Genomic DNA, 22,743 nt, shown 5'->3' with positions numbered 1-22,743 from the left:
TTCTATCATCACATTCCCAGTGGATCAGAAGTTTACATACACTCAATTAGTATTTGGTAGCATTGCCTTTAAATTGTTTAACTTGGGTCAAATGTTTCGGGTAGCCTTCCACAAGCTTCCCACAATAAGTTGGTTGAATTTTGGCCCATTCCTCCTGACAGAGCTGGTGTAATTGAGTCAGGTTTTTAGGCCTCCTTGCGCGCACACTCTTTTTCAGTTCTGCCCACAAATTTTCTATAGGATTGAGGTCAGGTCTTTGTGATGGCCACTCCAATACCTTGACTTTGTTGTCCTTAAGCCATTTAAGCCACAGCTTTGGAAGTATGCTTGGGGTCATTGTCCATTTGGAAGACCTATTTGCGACCAGGCTTTAACTTCCTGACTGATGTCTTCAGATGTTGCTTCAATATATCCATATCATTTTCCTACCTCATGATGCCATCTATTTTGTGAAGTGCATCAGTCCCTCCTGCAGCAGAGCACCCCCACAACATGATGCTGTCACCCCCGTGCTTCATGGTTGGGATGGTGTTCTTCGGCTTGCAAGCTTCCCCTTTTTCCTCCAAACATAACGATGGTCATTATGGCCAAACGGTTCTATTTTTGTTTCATCAGACCAGAGGACATTTCTCCAAAAAGTACGATCTTTGTCCCCATGTGCAGTTGCAAACCGTAGTCTGGCTTTTTTGGGGCGGTTTTGGAGCAGTGGCTTCTTCCTTGCTGAGCGGCATTTCAGGTTATGTCGATATAGGACTTGTTTTACTGTGGATATAGATACTTTTGTTCCTGTTTCCTCCAGCATCTTCACAAGGTCCTTTGCTGTTGTTCTGGGATTGATTTGCACTTTTCGCACCAAAGTATGTTCGTCTCTAGGAGACAGAACGCGTCTCCTTCCTGAGCGGTGTGACGGCTGCGTGGTCCCATGGTGTTTATACTTGCGTACTATTGTTTGTACAGATGAATGTGGTACCTTCAGGCGTTTGGAAATTGCTCCCAAGGATGTTCCAGACTTATGGAGGTCTACAATTTCTTTCTCTCGGGCACTGAGTTTGAAGGTAAGCCTTGAAATACATCCACAGGTACACCTCCAATTGACTCAAATGATGTCAATTAGCCTATCAGACGTTTCTAAAGCCATGACATCATTTTCTGGAATTTTCCATGCTGTTTAAAGGCACAGTCAACTTAGTGTATGTAAACTTCTGACCCACTGGAATTGTGATACAGTGAATTATAAGTGAAATAATCTGTCTGTAAACAATCGTTGATAAAGTTACTTGTGTCATGCACAAAGTAGATGTCCTAACCGACTTGAAAAAACTATAGTTTGTTAACAAGAAATTTGTGGAGTGGTTGAAAAACTAGTTTTAATGAATCCAACCTAATTGTATGTAAACTTCCGACTTCAACTGTATACATATATTTTTATATATATTTTTGTATTATTGTTTTGTTTTCTCCCCTATTTCGTGGTATCCAATTGGTAGTTACAGTCTTGTCACATATCTGCAACTCCTGTACGGACTCGGTAGAAGTAAAAGTCGAGAGCCGTGCGTCCACCAAAATACGACCCCACCATGTCGCACTGCTTATTTGACACAATGCTCGCTTAACCCGGAAGCCAGCCGCACCAATGTGTCAGAGGAAACACTGTACACCTGGCGACCATGTCAGCATGCATGCACGCAGTCCGCCACAGGAGTGATGGGACATGGACATCCCGGCCAAACCCTCCTGTAACCCAGTCGACGCTGGGCCAATTGGGTGCCGCCTCATGGCTCTCCCGGTCGTGGCCGGCTGCGATGGTCCGGGTGTGAGGGTGTATTATGTGGTGAGTGAGTTGTGATTTGAGAACAGTGGTGTCAATGGCATTGCATTATGCCAGTCTGACTGGCACAACAGGAAGCTCATCCAAGCCTGGCTCACATCATTAAGAGAGCAGCAAAATTAGGTCACAGGGTTATCCGATAGAACATCACGCTCTGACAACAGACCAAAGGGTGATGGGCGGAGGGTGTAGTTGAATAGAATAATACATTTGTGTTTTTGCTGTCTTTTATTCCCCGCCAGCTCCCACACGCAGGTTGATGTTTAAATTCATGAGTGTTGTCCTGGAGGCAGAACTGAGTGATTTCCCCTTAGGCTAGCTTCAAAGTCAAAATTGGCTATATTGTAAAAGTTTATAAAAAACATTTTGCTTTTCGGTATTAATTTAAGGTTAGGTATTAGGTTTAGCAGTGTGGTTAAGGTTAGGTTTAAAATATGATTGTATGACTAGTGACCACTCTGCAGAGCTGCCTCTAGAACAAGATTCATGACAAAAAACGCAAACCTGCCTCTCTCACACAAACACACACACACGCACACGCACAAAAACACACACATGTATGTATCTCTGGGTGATGTGTACTGTACATGCTACAGTGTGGTGCTGGTGTGATGCCGCTCTGTGCGTTACTATCTCCAGTGCAGGTGAGCAGGCCAGTATGTGTGGATGTGCCCTCCGAAACAGAGGCAGTCGTTGGGAACCCCATGAAACTGACCTGCATCTCCTGTATGAAGAGAGAGGAGGTCAACGCGGAGACACGCGTGGACTGGTACTATATCCCACCTGACGAAGAACCCATCCCTGTAGGTCTCCTCCATCGAACATCCATTTGCACAAACACAAACTTCTACATTTTCATTACAAGTATTTCACCTGACAGGACCGGCAGTATTTCCTGACGATGTGACCTGATCAGGAATGATTGCCTATAACTTTTTCCTGATCAGGCTGTATGGTCCACAAATACTTTGAATTATGAGGGAAAAATCGGGCATAGTTAGCTAACAACGATTAGTGTGTGTGCGCTTGCTACGTTGCCCCCTCAGATCTACCTGTTTGATGGACAACCCAGGGAGCTGGAGGGGCCTTGGAGGGGTCGCCTGGTGTGGAATGGAAGTAAAGACCTGCAGGAACTCTCCATCCGTATCCTCAACGTCACAATGAACGACACGGGCACCTACAAGTGTGTGGTCTTCCGACAGTTTGAGTTTGACTGCTACTCTCCCTCGGTTACCAACAGCCTGGTCATCAACCTGGTGGTCAGAGAGGAAGGTAAGAGTACTTCCTGTTTTGTAATTGTACTTCCTGTTCTTTCAAGCTCCTTGCTGGAGACTTAACTATCTGTGGTTTGCATTTAGTTTCCATTTACTGGATGCTTGCTGGATGTTCACCTTACTCATAAATACTATTTAATAGGTATATTTGTATATAATTATTCCCACATTCACTTTACAATACCTCTATCTGCCTATCTATTGTGGACTGCTGGGACTTTTTTTCACATTTTGTTACGTTGCAGCTTTATTCTAAAATGTATTAAATATTTGTTTTTCCCGCATCAATTTACACACAATAGCCTATAATGACAAAGCAAAAACAGGTTTTTAGAAATGTTTGCTAATTTATAAAACCTGAAAAAACGGAAATGTAATATGTACGTATTCAGACCCTTTACTCAGTACTTTGTTGAAGCACCTTTGGCAGCGATTGCATCCTTGAGTCTTCGGTATGACGCTACAAGCTTGGCACACCTGTATTTTGGGAGTTTCTCCCATTCTTTTCTGCAGATCCTCTTAAGCTTTGTCAGGTTGGATAAGGAATGTCGCTGCACAGCTATTTTCAGGTCTCTCCAGAGATGTTCGATCGGGCTCTGGCTGGGCCACTCAAGGACATTCAGAGACTTGTCCCGAAGCCACTCCTGCGTTGTCTTGGCTGTGTGCTTAGGGTCGTTGTCCTGTTGGGAGATGAACCTTCACCCCAGTCTGTGGTCCTGAGCGCTCTGGATCAGGTTTTCATCTAGGATCTCTCTATACTTTGCTCCGTTCATCTTTCCCTCTGTCCTGCCACCACCGTGCTTCAACATAGGGATGGTGCCAGGTTTCCTCCAGACGTGACACTTGCCATTTAAAAATATATATATATATTTCACCTTTATTTAACCAGGTAGGCCAGTTGAGAACAAGTTCTCATTTACAACTGCGACCTGGTCAAGATAAAGCAAAGCAGTGAGACAAAAACAACAACAGAGAGTTACACATAAACAAACGTACAGTCAATAACACAACATAAAAAATCTATGTACAGTGTGTGCAAATGTAGAAGAGTAGAGAGGTAAGGCAATAAATAGGCCATAGAGGCGAAGTAATTACAATTTAGCATTAACACTGGAGTGATAGATGTGCAGATGATGATGTGCAAGTAGAGAAACTGGGGTGCAAAAGAGCAAGAAGATAAACAACAATATGGGGATGAGGTAGTTGGGTGTGCTATTTACAGATTGGCTGTGTACAGATACAGTGATCGGTAAGCTGCTCTGACCGCTGATGCTTAAAGTTAGAGAGGGAGATATAAGTCTCCAGCTTCAGTGATTTTTGCAATTCATTCCAGTCATTGGCAGCAGAGCACTGGAAGGAAAGGCGGCCAAAGTAGGTGTTGGCTTTGGGGATGACCAGTGAAATATACCAGCTGGAGCGCATGCTACGAGTGGGTATTGCTATGGTGACCAGTGAGCTGAGATAAGGCTGGGCTTTACCTAGCAAAGACTTATAGATGACCTGGAGCCAGTGGGTTTGGCGACGAATATGTAGTGAGGGCCAGCCAACGAGAGCATACAAGTCTCAGTTGTGGGTAGTATATGGGGCTTTGGTGACAAAACGGATGGCACTGTGATAGACTGCCTCCAGTTTGCTGAGTAGAGTGTTGGAGGCTATTTTGTAAATGACATCGCCGAAGTCAAGGATAAGTGGGATGGTCAGTTTTACGAGGGTATGTTTGGCAGCATGAATGAAGGAGGCTTTGTTTTGCGAAATAGGAAGCCAATTCTAGATTTAATTTTGGATTGGAGATGCTTAATGTGAGTCTGGAAGGAGAGTTTACAGTCTAAGCAGACACCTAGGTATTTGTAGTTGTCCACATATTCTAAGTCAGAACCGTCCAGAGTAGTTATGCTAGTCGGGCGGGCGGGTGCGGGCAGCAATCGGTTGAGGAGCATGCATTTAATTTTACTAGCATTTAAAAGCAGTTGGAGGCCATGGAAGGAGTATTGTATGGCATTGAAGCTCGGTTGGAGGTTTGTTAACACAAGGTCCAAAGAATGGCCAGATGTATACAGAATGGTGTTGTCTGCGTAGAGGTGGATCAGAGAATCACCAGCAGCAAGAGCGACATCATTGATATATACAGAGAAAAGAGTCGGCCCGAGAATTGAACCCTGTGGCGCCCCCATAGGTCCGGACAACAGGCCCTCCGATTTGACACACTGAACTCTATCTGAGAAGTAGTTGGTGAACCAGGCGAGGCAGTCATTTGAGAAACCAAGGCTATTGAGTCTGCCGATAAGAATGTGGTGATTGACAGAGTCGAAAGCCTTGGCCAGGTCAATGAAGACGGCTGCACAGTACTGTCTTTTATTGATGGCGGTTATGATATCGTTTAAGACCTTGAGCGTGGCTGAGGTGCACCCATGACGAGCTCGGAAACCAGATTGCATAGTGGAGAAGGTACGGTGGGATTCGTACCTTCGGTGATGGTCGGTGATCTGTTTGTTAACTTGGCTTTCGAAGATTTTAGAAAGGCAGGGCAGGATGGAAATAGGTCTATAACAGTTTGGGTCTAGAGTGTCTCCCTCTTTGAAGAGGGGGATGACCGTGGCAGCTTTCCAATCTTTGGGGTTCTCAGACGATACGAAAGAAAGGTTGAACAGGCTAGTAATAGGGTTCGCAACAATTTCAACGGATAATTTTAGAAAGAGGGTCCAGATTGTCTATCCCAGCTGATTTGTAGGGAGCCAGATTTTGCAGCTCTTTCAGAACATCAGCTGTCTGAATTTGGGTGAAGGAGAAGAGGAGGGGGCTTGGAAAAGTTGCTGCAGGGGTGCAGAGCTGTTGGCCGGGGTAGGGGTAGCCAGGTGGAAAGCATAGCCAGCCGTAGAAAAATGCTTATTGAAATGATCGATTATTGTAGATTTATCGGTGGTGACAGTGTTTCCTAGCCTCGGTGCAGTGGGCAGCTGGGAGGAGGTGCTCTTATTCTCCATGGACTTTACAGTGTCCCAAAACTTTTTGGAATTAGTGCTACAGGGTTCAAATTTCTGTTTGAAAAAGCTAGCCTTAGCTTTCCTAACTGACTGTGTATATTGGTTCCTGACTTCCCTGAAAAGTTGCATATCGCGGGGGCTATTCGATGCTATAATGCAGAACGCCACAGGATGTTTTTGTGCTGGTCAATGGCAGTCAAGTCTGGAGTGAACCAAGGGCAATATCTGTTCTTAGTTCTACATTTTTTGAATGGGGCATGCTATTTAAGATGGCGAGGAAAACACTTAAAGAGCAACCAGGCATCCTCGACTGACGGGATAAGGTCAGTATCCTTCCAGGATACCCGGGCCAGGTCGATTAGATAGGCCTGCTCGCTGAAGTTTTTTTAGGGAGCGTTTGACAGTGATGAGGGGTGGTCCCATTACGGACCAGGGACCCATTACGGACGCAGGCAATGAGGCAGTGATCGCTGAGATCCTGGTTGAAGACAGCAGAGGTGTATTTGGTGGGCAGGTTGGTTAGGATGATATCTGAGTGTGCCCATGGTTACGGATTTAGGGTTGTACCTGGTAGGTTCCTTGATAATTTGTGTGAGATTGAGGGCATCTAGCTTAGATTGTAGGATGGCCGGGGTGTTAAGCATATCCCAGTGTAGGTCACCTAACAGCACGAACTCTGAAGATAGATGGGGGGCAATCAATTCACATATGGTGTCCAGGGAACAGCTGGGGGCTGAGGGGGGTCTATAACAATCGGCAACGGTGAGAGACTTCTTTCTGGAAAGGTGGATTTTTAAAAGTAGAAGCTCAAATTGTTTGTGCACAGACCTGGATAGTATGACAGAACTCTGCAGGCTATCTCTGCAGTAGATTGCAACTCCACCCCCTTTGGCAGTTCTATCTTGTCAGAAAATGTTGTAGCTGGAGATGGAAATTTCAGGATTTTTGGTGGCCTTCCGAAGCCAGGATTCAGACACGGCTAGGACATCCGGGTTGGCGGCGTGTGCTAAAGCAATGAATAAAACAAACTTAGGGAGGAGGCTTCTAATGTTAACATGCATGAAACCAAGGCCTTTACGGTTACAGAAGTCAACCAATGAGAGCGCCTGGGGAATGGGAGAGGTGTTGGGCGCTGCAGGGCCTGGGTTAACCTCTTCATCACCAGAAGAATAGAGGAGGATTAGGATAAGGGTACGGCTAAAGGCTAAAAGAACTGGTCGTCCAGTGCGTTCGGAACAGAGATTAAAAGGAGCAGATTTCTGGGCGTGGAAGAATAGATTCAAGGCATAATGTACAGACAAGGGTGTGGTAGGATGTGAGTACAGTGGAGATAAACATAGACATTGAGTGACGATGAGAGAGGTTTTGTCTCTAGAGGCACCAGTTAAGCCAGGTGAGGTCACTGCATGTGTGGGGGGTGGAACAAAAAGGGCTATCTAAGGCATAATTGGCAGGGCTGGGGGCTCTACGGTGAAATAAGACAATAATCACTAACCAAAACAGCAATAGACAAGACATATTGACATTAGGGAGAGGCATGTGTAGCCGAGGGATCATAGGGTCCAGTGAGTACCAATAGATGAGTCAGGGAGCCGATTCAGTAGTCGCTACTACGCTAGGTGAGCTGGAGACACAGCTCGCGGGCCGGGGCTAGCAGATGGGCCTCCGGCGACGTCACAACGGAGGAGCCTGTTGAAACCACCTTGGACGATTACGTCGGCAGACCAGTCCCGATGGATCGGCGGGGCTCCGTGTTGGCAGTAAAGGGTCCAGGCCAATTGGCAAAAGATGTATTGTAGCCCAAGAATTGGCTGGTGGACCTCTTCGGCTAGCTGGGAGACTGGCCTTGCTCGAGGCTAGCTCAAGGCTAACTGGTGCTTGCTTCGGGACAGAGACGTTAGCCAGGAGTAGCCACTCGGATTGCAGCTAGCTAGCTGTGATGATCCGGTGTAAAGGTTCAGAGCTTGTGGTAGGAATCCGGAGATGTGGTAGAGAAAAAGCAGTCTGATATGCTCTGAGTTGATATCGCGCTGTGCAGACTGGCAGGTATTGACCGAGCTAAGGCTTGCTGGTGTCCGAGTTAACGGTGAAGACCGCTAGCAGTTGCTAACTGACTACTAGCTAGTTAGCTGGCTAGCTCCTGATGGAGGTTCCGGTTCTAAAGTATAAAAATGGCAGATCCATACCACATTGGGTGAGGTGGGTTGCAGGAGAGTATATTCAGTCCGTAGATGGAAAGTGAGATTAAAATATATCCGAAATATATATGAAAAAACGAGGGGGAAAAACTATATTTACACAGGACGGGACAAGACAAAACACACGTCCGACTGCTACGCCATCTTGGAACACAAAGAGGCCAAAGTTTCAGAGAATCTTCTTTCTCATGGTCTAAGAGTCTTTAGGTGCCTTTTGGGAAACTCCAAGCGGGCTGTCTTGTGCCTTTTACTGAGGAGTGGGTTCAGTCTGGCCACTCTACCATAAAGACCTGATTGGTGGAGTGCTGCAGAGATGGTTGTCCTTCTGGTAAGGTTCTTTCCATCTCGACAGAGAAACTCTAAAGCTCTGTGACCATCGGGTTCTTGGTCAGAAACCCTGACCCAGGCCCTTGTCCCCCGATTGCTCAGTTTGGCCTCATAGCAAAGGGTCTGAATACTTTTATTTATGCATTTGCAATTTAAAAAAAAATGTAAACAGTTTTTCTTTGTAATTATGGGGTATTGTGTGAAGATAGCTGAAACATTTTTTTCATTGAATCAATTTTAGAATAAGGCTGTAATGTAACAAAATATGGAAAAAGTAAATGGGTCTGAATACTATGTAAGAAAACGAGAGGAAGAGATGGCATGATTGTTGAATAATACTGTTGGGTTTGCAGTATGACAATTTTAACAGAGGGAATTTGACCTATCAATATGTGCTACAATATCTAATGTGTTTTGCATAGAGCTACACTAACTGTCAGCTGGCAATAAATTGCCTGGACTATAGTGGTAGAGAATGTACTATGCATGGAGGAAAACACTAAAGCATCAAGAGAGGACTTTTTGTTTATTCCCAATAAGGTTATGTGAAACACTATTCTGTATACTTTACAAATGTGATTATACTAATAATAATAGGATCTTGCCATCTTTATCATTGGACCATTATCCCATCAAATGTATCTTCTCAATATGTACCAACATTTTTTACAAAACGTTTATGTACAGACAAAGCATACCTCTTAAGGATCCGCCTCTTTTTTATTTATTTTTAGCCTAAAATGACATACCCAAATCTAACTGCCTGTAGCTCAGGCCCTGAAGCGAGGATATGCATATTCTTGGTACCATTTGAAAGGAAACACTTTGAAGTTTGTGGAAATGTGAAAGTAATGTAGGGGAATATAACACAATAGATCTGGTAAAAGATAATACAAAGAAAAAATCAACCGTTCTTTTGTATTTTTTTTGTACCATCTTTGAAATGCAAGAGAAAGGCCATAATGTATTATTCCAGCCCAGTTGTAATTTATATTTTGGCCACTAGATGGCTGCAGTGTTTGTGCAAAGTTTTAGACTGATCCAATGAACCATTTCATTTCTGTTCAAATGTTGTATCAAGACTGCCCAAATGTGCGTAATTTGTTTATTAATAACTTTTCATGTTCAAGATTGTGCACTCTCCTCAAACAATAGCATGGTATTCTTTCACTTTCATCAGATATGTCTATGTCCTGGGAAATATTCTTGTTACTTACAACCTCAAGCTAATCACATAGCCTACATTTGCTCAACCGTATCGTGGAAGTGACACTTATCCCTGAAGAAGTCTGCCTCCTATACTGAATGAGATTGACTTCACCTGGCTAACAGAACTAGCTGTAATGCCCACATATGGGACTGTTTATATTTTTTATTATGAGTGAATGGATAAATCAGAAATAGATTGCTACATACTGAAGCCATTTGAATTAGAATTGCCATTTCATTGCTAGTGGCGACAGGACAGTTATTTATTATGGCTGATATGCTGGGTTTCAAAACACATTGAGAATCTGTTCACTGTCCCATACTAACAAATAGGCCTACATAGTTATCTAACTTACAAATAGTTATCTTTACAGTTCTTTGCCTTATTCAGAAATCACATAATTGTAGAACAGTCTGTGCAAGATGTACAGTAAGTCCCTATCAAATCAATGCAGTTTAAATACATTGTCTATTTCTGTTGTCTTGCAGTGATCCACTGGTGGTGTAGGTTGTGTCATAGAGATGGAAAAAGGGCACACCTATCTTTGCCATTCATCACTTCTGTGACAGCATGGGCAGAACCATTGAGGGCTATATCAATTTCAAAGTAGTCAATGTCTTCTTCTTCTACTTCTAGGAGTTTATTGGCGGTTTGTAATCAAACTAAAAAGGTGTATACCTACACCTACTGTGTTCGAGTGTGTATAGTCTGAACAGGCATAAAGCTAAAGTTAATGATTTAACTGCCACCTGTTGAGTTTGAATCTTTGCTCAGAAGTATTTGCTGATCCCTTCTGCTGACTTGGATGAAATTCTGTTATCCTTCCTTGACCCATAGGTAGTCCCACCCAGTTGCCTACTTTAAAATGGTGAAAGCCTTTGATGGCGCTGCCAATGCTAAAACCGACTTTGTAGCAAGTGTGCCCTATATCCATCTCTATGGGTTGTGTGTGTCTGTCTGGCAGCCAGTGACGACACCACTGCCCTGTACTCGGAGATCATGATGTACGTCCTGCTGGTCTTCCTCACCTGCTGGCTCCTGGTGGAGATGGTCTACTGCTACAGGAAGATCTCCAAGTCAGACGAGCAGGCCCAGGACCCCGCGTGAGTAGCTCTTAGCCATGTGTCTCATGGCTTTTTATCTCATAGGGCTTGTCTCGTATCTCGTAGCTTTGTATCTCGTAGCTTTGAATCTTGTCGGCTTGTATCTCCTTAGCATTAGATCTCATATCTCGCAGTCGTGCCTTGCATCTCGTAGCGTTGTAACTCGGAGCCTCGTACCTTGTAGCCTCGTGTCTCGTAGCCTCATGTCATGGCCTCGTCTCCAAACTGAATGGACCAAGGCCAACTCTAGTCTTCTATGGTTGCTTTGCACCATGTATCTAGATCTATGCTGTACGGCAATGATAGACGTCTAGAGTTGGCTTCAGCACATACAGCATGGATACGATGCTAAGTGTCTCATACTATATGTGGAGTTTGGGCTTTACCCACAGTAGGCATTACTGACAACGTGGCGTAAAATTCCCCTTGCTGATTTTACGACTCCTTCAATAAATCGGGGTAGTGAATAGTTTGCATTTACTGTTAGGCCATGCAGTATCCAATGTATAGGTTGTGCGTTCTGTGAAAGAGTGTAATGGAGGTGTAATTGTCTGAGGGCTCATGCTGTCGGTCAATAGTCGTCAGTCAGCTGTTTCAGTAAGTCGTCTTTCTGCTGAGGTCCCTGGATAGCTTGGAGCGCTCTGCTGACTCCTGTTCTGCCATTTTCAAACAACCAATTTAGTGCTCTGTGGATTTGCAGCCGGATCTGAAATTGACCTGTTCTGTGGCCAAGGCTTCAATATATTCCTGTGCTGTCAGCTCCCAATGATTGGTGATGGTGCTCGGCGGTAGATGGAAGTCGGTACAGTGGATTGTGGGCCATCAAATTTCAACCTTACAATAAAGATATTGGGTAATATACAGTGCATGTTTGAATCCAATGACACTGTTCCTGTACCTTACACTGGATGTACCGATAGTGCAGGATAGATGTACACAGAACTTACTTGGGAAATTGAGAGGATGTCTGAAGGCATCGATTGAGGAAATGGGTTAAAATAATGCACTTCTGAACACATGAAGAGAGTGTACACTGCTACGTTACATGGCTTGTGACAGTTGTTCCGAAAATGCTTTTTAAATGGACAACACTTTGCGCTCAGTCTAGAGCCAATGCCTAATGACCCTATGCCCCCTATGCCCAAGAACACCACAGTAAGTTTAACCACCAGTGGTGTGTTGCAAGGCGTGACCTCCGTCCGGTCTAGTGCCGACAGGACTTAGGGCTCTGGTTAAAAAAAGAATGCACTATACAGGGAATAGGGTGCCATTTGGGACGCAGCTTGGTATTGAGCTGTTTGAGCAGATAAACATTAGAGGCACACTGATGGCAGCCAGCCATAATATGTGACTGGCGGTTCAACAGTACAGGATAATGCATCCATTTAAAAGGATCTGTAGCATGCATTACTGATCCTAAATCACATCAATCATGGACTGTTGGCTAGGAGACAGGATGATCTCCACCAGTTGCAAGTGTGGTTAACTGATTTCCTACCGTTTTCCCACTTCCATTTGACCTGGTTCTCTTACTTGAATACTTTTTTTCTTGTAGAATAATGGCTAGGAAATAGGTTAACTCGTGGGTTGTGGGAATCCTATTAGCAAAGTTGAAAGAAATCGATGTCATAGTTTCTTAGTCAGTATCCAGGCTTATGTTCGGTATTGCTGTTGGCACGTTGTCACGAATAAACTGGAACATTCCCAATGATAAGTTACCCCAATTGTTTAAATTGTTTTGCAATTGTCTCAATTGTTTTGCATTGACAGAGTTCAACAAGAAAGGCCCAATGAAATGTTCACAGTATGGTGCTCTATGGATGCACCACAGGATCTTAGATGTGCCTCTCTCTCTTTACCCATCTACAGGACAAACTACCTAGCCATTCCCTCAGAAAATAAAGAGAACCTGGGTGTTCCAGTTACAGAATAAAAGTGACTGTCTCACACCAATACGGTATTTTGAATGTGGCTCTCAATCTGACCTCGATCAGAAAATCACTCTCCACTTCAACTCACGAGTCTCTTTCTGCTGCAACCTCATCCCCCATTTTCTTCCGTAAGACATTACTCACTCACACCATAGTAAGAACATTCCCTTCCTCAACCACTCATCTCTGTGCTTTATCTCCATCTACCATCAGCTCTTTCTCAGTCATAGTACTCGTACTAATAGTAAAAGTCTACCTAATAGTGAAAATAACGAGAGGTGAAAACAATAGTTATATAAGAAATCCACTCTCCACGTGAGATTCTTTGGTACTTGATTTAAGTGACGTTTTCAAAGGGAGAGTGGCCCGATTTACAATAGTGAAAGAAATGAGGCCCGTGAACACTCTGAACATACCCCCTGCTGTGTTCTCAGAACAGTGGACGGAGACATGTTTTCTTAGTATTGCTAAGGGGCTGTGTGAGGCACGGTGGTACTTTCTGAGAGTGGTACTTTCTGTTTTATTTAAGTGGAAGAAAGTTTCTCGCAAGTTAATGTTTTACATTTCTGAATCTGTATTAGAATATCTGTTACTGTTGTACCTGATCTGAAATTTTCAACACATCAAGCAACTTAGTCTGTCCTCTATTTCAGGTACTGACCAATGGTGTATCAAGCAGTTCATAGTCACCTGACGATACAGACTGAACTCTTTGAAGGGAACATTCAGTAAAGATGTCGCAACGCCTCTCAGCAACCAGGAAACCTGCCAAGTGGAGTCCCCTTTGTCTTGGTCTTGTGGTGTGAGCTAGCCAAATACTTGAATGCTCAAGTATACTCTCCCTTCTTATTTCACTCTGAACCACTATGTGCCAGACAGCAGTGATTTGATGATTAGTAAGTTGTCTATGACATTTGAATGTCACCCACAGAAACAAAATTGAACCGACTGTTGCAGAGGATCAACCAATTGCTTTCAAAGCAAATGACTTATACTTTTAAATGTGTGAAATGTTGTTCAAATGGTACACTGCACATCATTGGGTGCACATAAAAGCTTCTGGTACGTTATTTTCAGTTCATTTTTACTCTACTGATAGAAAATGACGAGATCATGGGTCAAGGTTTTGCTCTTATACGACCGGTGTCTCGTCGTTATCTTTTTACAGAAATTGGATTGCCTAGCTTTTCAGGTTTACTTCGCTCAAGTTGTTTGGTCAAATGAAATGTTTCATGCACAGTATGACTGTGGTTTATGATGTGAACACTGAGTCCTCTCGCTGGTTCTTAGTGTGACTCCAAGGCTCCATTTGGACTTCTACGTCAGAAGCTCCTCTTTAAGTTCAATTCTCTTCCACGAAAGGACCTGGCTTGAGAAGACGTTGTGCATTTGGATCTTAGAGAGTGACTAGGCTATTTTACAAAAGAAGAAGAAGGAAAACAATGGTACAAAGTCACAGTAATTGGTACCAGAGATTCCTATATCTTTTGCTCACATCAACAATATGGCTTTTTTACTCAGTGTTTTGTGAGATATAAAGTTTATTCAATGGCATCTTAAGACATTCAAAACAATGATGCTGCATAATATAACTACTGTACTCACCAATAGCCAAATACTTGATCATTCTGAACCATGCTAAACCATATACTGGCTGGTGAGATTGTTGTTTTTTAATATACAGTAGAATTGCTATTGAGACTCATATGTGCCTACTTCTATAATGTATGAATTGTGTACAATCATACTATATACAGTGCATTCGGAAAGTATTCAGAATCCTTCACTTTTTCCACATTTTGTTACTTTACAGCCTTATTTCTAAAATGTATTATATCGTTTTTTCCCCTCATCAATCTACACGCAATACCCCATAATGACAAAGCAAAAACAGGCTTTTAGACATTTTTGCAAATGTATTACAAATAAAAAACTTAAATATCACATTTAAATAAGTATTCAAACCCTTTACTCAGTACTTTGTTGAAGCACCTTTGGCAGCGATTACATCCTTGAGTCTTCTTGGGTATGATGCTACAAGCTTGGCACACCTGTATTTGTGGAGTTTCTCCCATTTTTCTCTGCAGATCCTCTCAAGCTCTGTCAGGTTGGATGGGGAGCGAAGCTGCACAGCTATTTTCAGGTCTCTCCAAAATCAAATCAAATGTATTTATATAGCCCTTCTTACATCAGCTGATATATCAAAGTGCTGTACAGAAACCCAGCCTGTCACGTTCTGACCTTTATTTTCCTTTGTTTTGTCTTTAGTTAGTATGGTCAGGGCGTGAGTTGGGGTGGGCAGTTCTATGTTGTCTGTTTCTATGTGGGGTTTTCTAGTTTGGCCTGATATGGTTCTCAATCAGAGGCAGGTGTTTTGTGTTGTCTCTGATTGGGAACCATATTTAGGTAGTCTGTTTTGTATTGTGGGTTGTGGGTTATTGTCTATGTCTATATGTAAGTTGCCTGTGTCTGCACTTATTGTAATTATAGCTTCACGTTCGTTTGTTGTTTTTGTAAGTTTGTTTAGTGTTCTTCATCTTCGTTATAATAAATAGAGAAGATGTATTCAAACCACGCTGCGCTTTGGTCCGATCCTTACTCCTCCTCAGACGAGGAGGATTACGACGAACGTGACTGCCTAAAACCCCAAACAGCAAGCAATGCAGGTGTAGAAGCACAGTGGCTAGGAAAAACTCCCTAGAAAGGCCAAAACCTAGGAAGAAACCTAGAGAGGAACCAGGCTATGAGGGGTGGCCAATCCTCTTCTGGCTGTGCCGGGTGGAGATTATAACAGAACATGGCCAAAATGTTCAAATGTTCATAAATGACCAGCATGGTCAAATAATAGTAATCACAGTGTTCCATAGCCACAAGGCAGAACAGTTGAAACTAGAGCAGCAGCACGGCCAGGTGGACTGGGGACAACAAGGAGTCTTCATGCCAGGTAGTCCTCCAGAGATGGTCGATCGGGTTCAATTCCAGGCTCTGGCTGGGCCACTCAAGGACATTCAGAGACTTGTCCCGAAGCCACATCTGCATTGTCTAGGCTGTTTGCTTAGGGTCGTTGTCCTGTTGGAAGGGGGACCTTCCCCCAGTCTAAGGTCTGGAGCAGGTTTTCACCAATGATCTCTCTGTACTTTGCTCCATTCATCTTTCCCTCAAAACATCACCACAGCATGATGCTGCCACCACCATGCTTCACTCTAGGGATGGTTTTGGCCAGGTGATAAGCGGTGCCTGGTTTCCTCCAGACGTGACACTTGGCATGCAGGCCAAAGAGTTCAGTCTTGGTTTCATCAGACCAGAGAATCTTGTTTCGCATGGTCTGAGAGTCCTTTAGCTGCCTTTTGGCCAACTCCAAGCGGGCTTTTACTGAGGAGTGGCTTCAGTCTGGCCACTCTACCATAAAGACCTGATTGGTGGAGTGCTGCAGAGATGGTTATCCTTCTGGAAGGTTCTCCCATCTCCACAGAGGAACTCTGGAGCTCTTTTTTCACAACCCTGACCAAGGCCCTTCTCCCCCGATTTCTCAGTTTGGCCGGGCGGCCAGCTCTAGGAAGAGTCTTGGTGGTTCCAAACTTCGTCCATTTATTAAGAATGATGGTGGCCACTGTGTTCGTGGGGACCTTCAATGCTCCAGAAATGTTTTGGTACCCTTTCCCTGATCTGTGCCTCGACACAATCCTGTCTCGGAGTTCTACAGGCAATTCCTTCGACCTGGCTTGGTCAACTGTGGGAACTTATATAGCCAGGTGTGTGCCTTTCCAAATCATTTACAGTCAATTTAATTTACCACAGGTGGACTCCAATCAAGTTGTAGAAACAAATCATGGATGATCAATGGAAACAGGATGCACCTGAGCTCAATTTCAAGTCTCATACCAAAGGGTCTGAATACTTATGTAAATATTTCAGATTTTTTATTTATACATTTGCAATAATAACTAAAATCCTGTTTTCGCTTTGTCATTATGGGGCACTGTGTGTAGATTGATGAGGGGGGAAATAATTTAATCCATTTTAGAATAAGGCTGTGAAGTAACAAAATGTGGAGAAAGTGAAGGGGTCTGAACACTTTCCGAATGCCCTGTATGTCACTGTATCTCTTATACACTGTATCTCCATATTGAGCTATTAAAGGACAATGCATTCCAAATGTATCCGAACCCTTCTCCATACTTATCTAATTTGTAAAGTCCTTCTACATTGATCTTGAAAATCTATTTGATTACAGAGTTGGCACAGAGACGAGACAAGCAGGTCGCGTTTCATTGAAATGCTAAAACACTCGATAAGAGTTTGTGCAAGTCTGTCTGTCAATCTCCTCACTGATTGTGTGACTAATAACAGAGGAAGGTATTGTTTTTAGATACCTCAAAAACATAACAGATCAAATATAACTATTTAGTTATTGCCTGATTAGCGAATACCACAGGGAAAAGGAGCATCATCCCATTTGCTTTAGATACAATGTGACTAGTTCACCCACAAGGTTTTGATGACATATCTTGACTGGGGAATAGGGGTGGGGACAGACTGGGGGTGGTGGCACCAAGCTATTGAGACTAAGGAGGTAGGGTGTGAATGAATTAGGCCAAATCTAGGTGGGTTCAGCCATCCATCTGTACCATCCATCCTCCTCCACAGTGCACAGCTGGTGTTAAGCACCTTAGGATGGGGGGCAGTCCTCGGAGAACAATCGCACCAGCACCATGTTTTTGTTCTGGGGCCACCGGTGACAGATATAGCATCTGTCGTTATAGCAACCCAGGCAAGCGCAGAGCAGAGAGCAGATTGGTTGTCTTCGACTTAACCATGCCATGATGACAGAGTTGTGCGGGTCATGCACGAACTAGACATGAAGGTAATGACTACACAGTACAGGGCACAAGGGTTATCACAACCCTTGCTAGTAATGCACCCTAAAGCATAGGCCTACATCATTGATATGAAAACTCAACATTTCATTATCTGTATGCTGCACCTCATTCAGCCAGTAATGCTTTTCCCTCCTCTTCTGTTTAACAAGCGTGTCATTGGAGTACGGTATAATTTCCTATCTCCCAAAGGGTACAACCTACTATTGTGACCCACATTTAAGACTTTATAATTATACCAGGCTGTTACTGCTCTGAAATAAATTAATTTATCACAGAAATGTATTCAACAAATGCTAGATGTTCTATTGGAGCTGGAATAATGCCAATCCCTCGCAACAATTCATTAACATTTTACACAACAACAACGCCTGTCACACCCTGATCTGTTTCACCTGTCTTTGTGCTTGTCTCCACTCCCCTCCAGGTGTTGCCCATCTTTGACCCTTATCCCCAGTGTATTAATACCTGTGTTCTCTGTTTGTCTGTTGCTAGTTCGTTTTGTCCGTCAAGCCTACCAGCATTTTTCCCCTTGCTCCTGTCTTTTTCTATAGTTCCCGTTTTCTAGTTTTCCCGTTTCGACCATTCTGGCAGAATGGTTTCGACCATTCTGCCGGCCCTGACGGGCCGCCCCAGGTGGTAAGGGTAGGTAACAACACATCCGCCACGCTGATCCTCAACACAGGGGCCCCTCAGGGGTGCGTGCTCAGTCCCCTCCTGTACTCCCTGTTCACTCATGACTGCATGGCCAAGCACGACTCCAACACCATCATTAAGTTTGCCGATGACACAACAGTGATAGGCCTGATCACCGACAACGATGAGACAGTCTATAGGGAGGAGGTCAGAGACCTGGCCATGTGGTGCAAGGACAACAACCTCTCTCTCAACGTGATCAAGACAAAGGAGATTATTGTGGACTACAGGAAAAGGAGGACTGAGCACACCCCCATTCTCATCGACAGGGCTGTAGTGGAGTAGGTTGAGAGCTTCAAGTTCCTTGGTGTCCACGTCACCAACAAACTATCATGGTCCAAACACACCAAGACAGTTGTGAAGAGGGCACGACAAAGCCTATTCCCTCTCAAGAGACTGAAAATATTTGGCATGGGTCCTCAGATCCTCAAAGTTCTATAGCTGCACCATCGAGAGCATCCTGACTGGTTGCATCATTGCCTGGTATAGCAACTGCTCGGCCTCCGACCGCAAGGCACTACAGAAGGTAGTGCGTACTGCCCAGTACATCACTGGGGCCAAGCTTCCTGCCATCCTGGACCTCTATACCAGGCGGTGTATACATACTGCGGGTACCTCAATTACCTCAACTAACCGGTGCCCCGCACATTGACTCTGTACCCGTGCCCCCTTATATAGTCTCGCTAATGTTGTTTTACTGCTGCTCTTTAATTATTTGTTACTTTTATTTTAAATGTTTTACTTATCTATTTTTTTACTTAACACGTATTTTTCTTAACTGCATTGTTGGTTAAGGGCTTGTAAGTAAGCATTTCACTGTAAGGTTGTTGTATTCGCCAACATGTGACAAATAAAATTAGATTTGATTTGATCTTGACTGACTGCATCCCTACTTGGTATAGCAACTGCAACTGCGCAAGGCGCCACAGAGGGTAGTGTGTATGACTCCAGCCACCCAAGTCATAGACTGTTCTCTCTGCTACTGCACGGCAAGCGGTTTCGGAGCACCAAGTCTGGGACCAAAAGGCTCCTGAACAGCTTCTACCCCGAACCCATAAGCCTGCTGAACAGTTAATCAAATGGCTACCCATACTATTTACATTGACCCCTGTTAATTATCTATCCTGATTGCCTAGTCACTTTTACCCTTAACTACATGTACATATTACCTCAGTTACCTCAACTACCTCATACCCCTGCATACTGACTCGGCTCCAGTACTCCTTGTATATAGCATTGTTATTGTTACTACTGTTACAACAACAACAAAATATATTGTAATATTTCTCTATTTTAAATAGCCTTGTCAATGACAGAATGGCCCATAGGCCAGCAGCCTATCTCCTGTTTCTGTAGCTTGAGGCAGCTTGATGTACAAGTACACCATCTGGACAGGACGTTAGTACAGTAAGTGCAGTACTGGTGCATCAAAGCTGGGACAGAGAGACTGAAAAACAGCTTCTATCTCCAGGCCATCAGACTGTTAAATAGTCACTACTAGCCAGCATCCGCCCATTACCCTGCCCTGAACTTTACAGACTGCTGCCATATGTACTATATAACTACTGCTGTACACACCTTTTCCATTCATATACTATCTATAATGTCTATACACACCGTCACATACATATATATTTAAATTCCAGACTCTGACATTGCTCGTTCTAATATTTCTATATTTCTTAATTCCTTTATTTCAATGTTTTGGGATTTGCATGTATTGTTTTGTATTGTTAGGTATTATTGTACTGTTGGAGCTAGGAACATAAGAATTTCGCTATACCCACAATAACATTAGCCAAATATATGTAAGTGGCCAATACAATTTGATTTGATTTGATAACAGCAACAACAGAACTTAGCAGTAGCATAACAAATGTGTCATTGTGTGCTCTGCCAATGTTACTTCCTATCACTTTTACTCTCAATCTACTATCACTTTACTCTCAATTTAGAGAATTTAGAACAAGATAACATGTCAATTATAACATCTATGAATGGTCTTTGTCTCCCTCTAGTGTAATACACAAGAAAAGGCTTATTAAGGCCCACCCTAACTGCGTTATGTTATATTAGGTTTCATAACTTGGTGTTTTATTATATATATATATATAATAAAACACCAAGTTACATAAAGTGATTCAATGACAATAGTATATTATAATGCTATAGGCTTAAGGCCCACCCTAACTGCATTATATTAGGTTTAATAACTTATTATAAAATACTATTGTCATTGAATCACTTTATGGACAATGAAGTAATTAACAATGGTAAGTAGAGCTATTGTTATAGTTCGTCTTATCACTGTTGTAAAGTAGCCTACTTGAATAAAACTGTTTATTTAGTCAGATTGATACGAGTATATAAAGCAGACTATTTCACGCTGTGTTAAGTTGTTAAGTCCCTTAATGAGCCAAACTTGACTCCTCACATCTGACTCAGCTCAGAGACTGCAGTGACAATCCCTTAATCCCTCTCCCCAAAAATGCATTTATTTATCTCTATTCAATAAGTATCTCCAGGGCTCCGAAAGATCCTCTATTGGAGAAAAAAAATCCTGATACATCATTGACAAAAACTGGGAAGACAAAATAATATATTTTGCCCCTATGTTCTCCATTTAGGCCTAGAATATTTGAGCGCATTAGTTCTGTCTGAGTTGATGTTAGTTATGGGATGAGACAGTGCAATGTGGTTCTAGGCCCATAGGAGGGCAGTGTACCTGTTTACTGAAGGAATTGTGGTTTTGTATGGGTGGCAGGTTGAGAGAAAACAATTGGTTTAAACCTTACTCTACCCTATGATCTCATCGTGTTTGCTGATTTGATGTTATTGTTTGGAGTATACACCCCACCCTGTGTGTGTGTATGTACCCCTATCTAAGCCAAAGTGTGATACAGGCTAAAAAATGATACTCTTCTTAAAGGTTTGATAAAAATCGACCTTTTTGGAAATATACTATATGCGAAGGGAATTTTAAGCCTAGTGAGAATTAGGATTACATCTGAGTGTAAGAGATCCACAAGCAGTGATGAATTTACATTTGACCATTGCACAACCGAATGCTGAAATGTTAATTGAAGATAAATAATGTACGCAACTGCAACAAAAAACATATAATCTAAAGTTAATTAACTGCCTGAAGTTGGGAGGGAACTTTTGTAGAATATGAAAGCAGAAGGACATTTTTGCCTGGAGAGAATTTGCAGCCTCTCATGTATTGGTGACATTAATTTTTAAGTCTCTCTTTTACATGTTTCTTCAGTCACTAAGAAATCACTTTCCTCCCTCAAATTATCTCAGCAGAGTGGACTTTCAACTAGGAATGTTTTCAACTTCATTTTGATACTTGAAAAGGTTTTCATGAATCTCCTTGACTCTCCCAGACTGCCTAGCGCTCCATAAAATAGACAACAGAAGATGTTCTTGTTGATGTTCTCCCTCGTCACATCTCCCCTGGCCTGGACATCTTCAAAGTGTCAGGCTATGCAAGATGGCGCCGACAGATAGGGCAACTCTGCTTCTAGCTCCTACAAGCATTTCGCTACACCCGCAATAACATCTGCTTAACATGTGTCCAGTGACAAATACAATTTGAATTGATTTGAGAAACCCACAAGGCAAAAATTCCAGCATGTTTAAGTAAGCACTGTCTGTCTGCAGCACAACACTAAATGATGCTTAAGTAGTCAACAGAGCACCCACAGAAGCTCTTCTCAAATCCACACAAAGTCAATCGGATTTGAAAGAATGCAAATTACTGCATTTTCAGAGGTGAGTCAGGTGAGGGCTTAAGTTAATTTTATCAAACTTGTTATTGCCGTAATTTGATCAAACTTATAATTGCCGTGTATTGGCTAAGGGCATCTTAAACAGTTCCGAGTGTGAGGGGGTCCATGGTTTTGACAGGTATGAAGTAAATTAATTAAGTCTGGGACACCTTTGGAATATCCAGTACTTATTATGAGTTCATATGAGTCAAAGCCACTGTGTACTACACTCTACAAGTACTGTATAAGCAAAAGTGAGTGAAAATGAGCAAAACCCAAAATGAAGACTACGGGCTAAAATCAATGTTTTACTTTTAAAGGCCCAGTGCAGTCAACTTGATTTTCCTGTGTTTTATATATATATATATATATATATTTCCACACTATGAGTTTGGAATAATACTGTGAAATTGTGAACATTATGATAATGCCCTTTTAGTGTAAGTTTAAAAATACATTTGAAATTTCAGCCTATTTCGGTGGGATGGAGTTTTGGCCTGTCTGGTGACATCACCAGGTGGCAAATTATTTAATAGACAGCTAGT

The 22,743-nt window shown here is 42.9% G+C and overlaps 1 protein-coding gene across 1 annotated transcript; it reads left to right on the top strand.

The window, feature by feature from the left end:
- Nucleotides 1-675: 675 nt before the first annotated feature.
- Nucleotides 676-12,854, top strand: LOC120028246 (sodium channel subunit beta-3-like; the record flags this gene model as incomplete). Its single annotated transcript, XM_038973418.1, has 5 exons — nucleotides 676-691; nucleotides 2,468-2,631; nucleotides 2,875-3,100; nucleotides 10,783-10,921; nucleotides 12,791-12,854. Coding segments are annotated over 5 exons (609 nt in total), but the record flags the coding sequence as incomplete, so codon positions are not given.
- Between the last annotated feature and the right edge of the window lie 9,889 nt (nucleotides 12,855-22,743).

This window comes from Salvelinus namaycush, chromosome 34 (genome assembly GCF_016432855.1).
Source record: "Salvelinus namaycush isolate Seneca chromosome 34, SaNama_1.0, whole genome shotgun sequence".
In the NCBI taxonomy this organism is placed as follows: Eukaryota; Metazoa; Chordata; class Actinopteri; order Salmoniformes; family Salmonidae; genus Salvelinus; species Salvelinus namaycush.
This window is presented reverse-complemented; position numbering and strand designations above follow the sequence as displayed.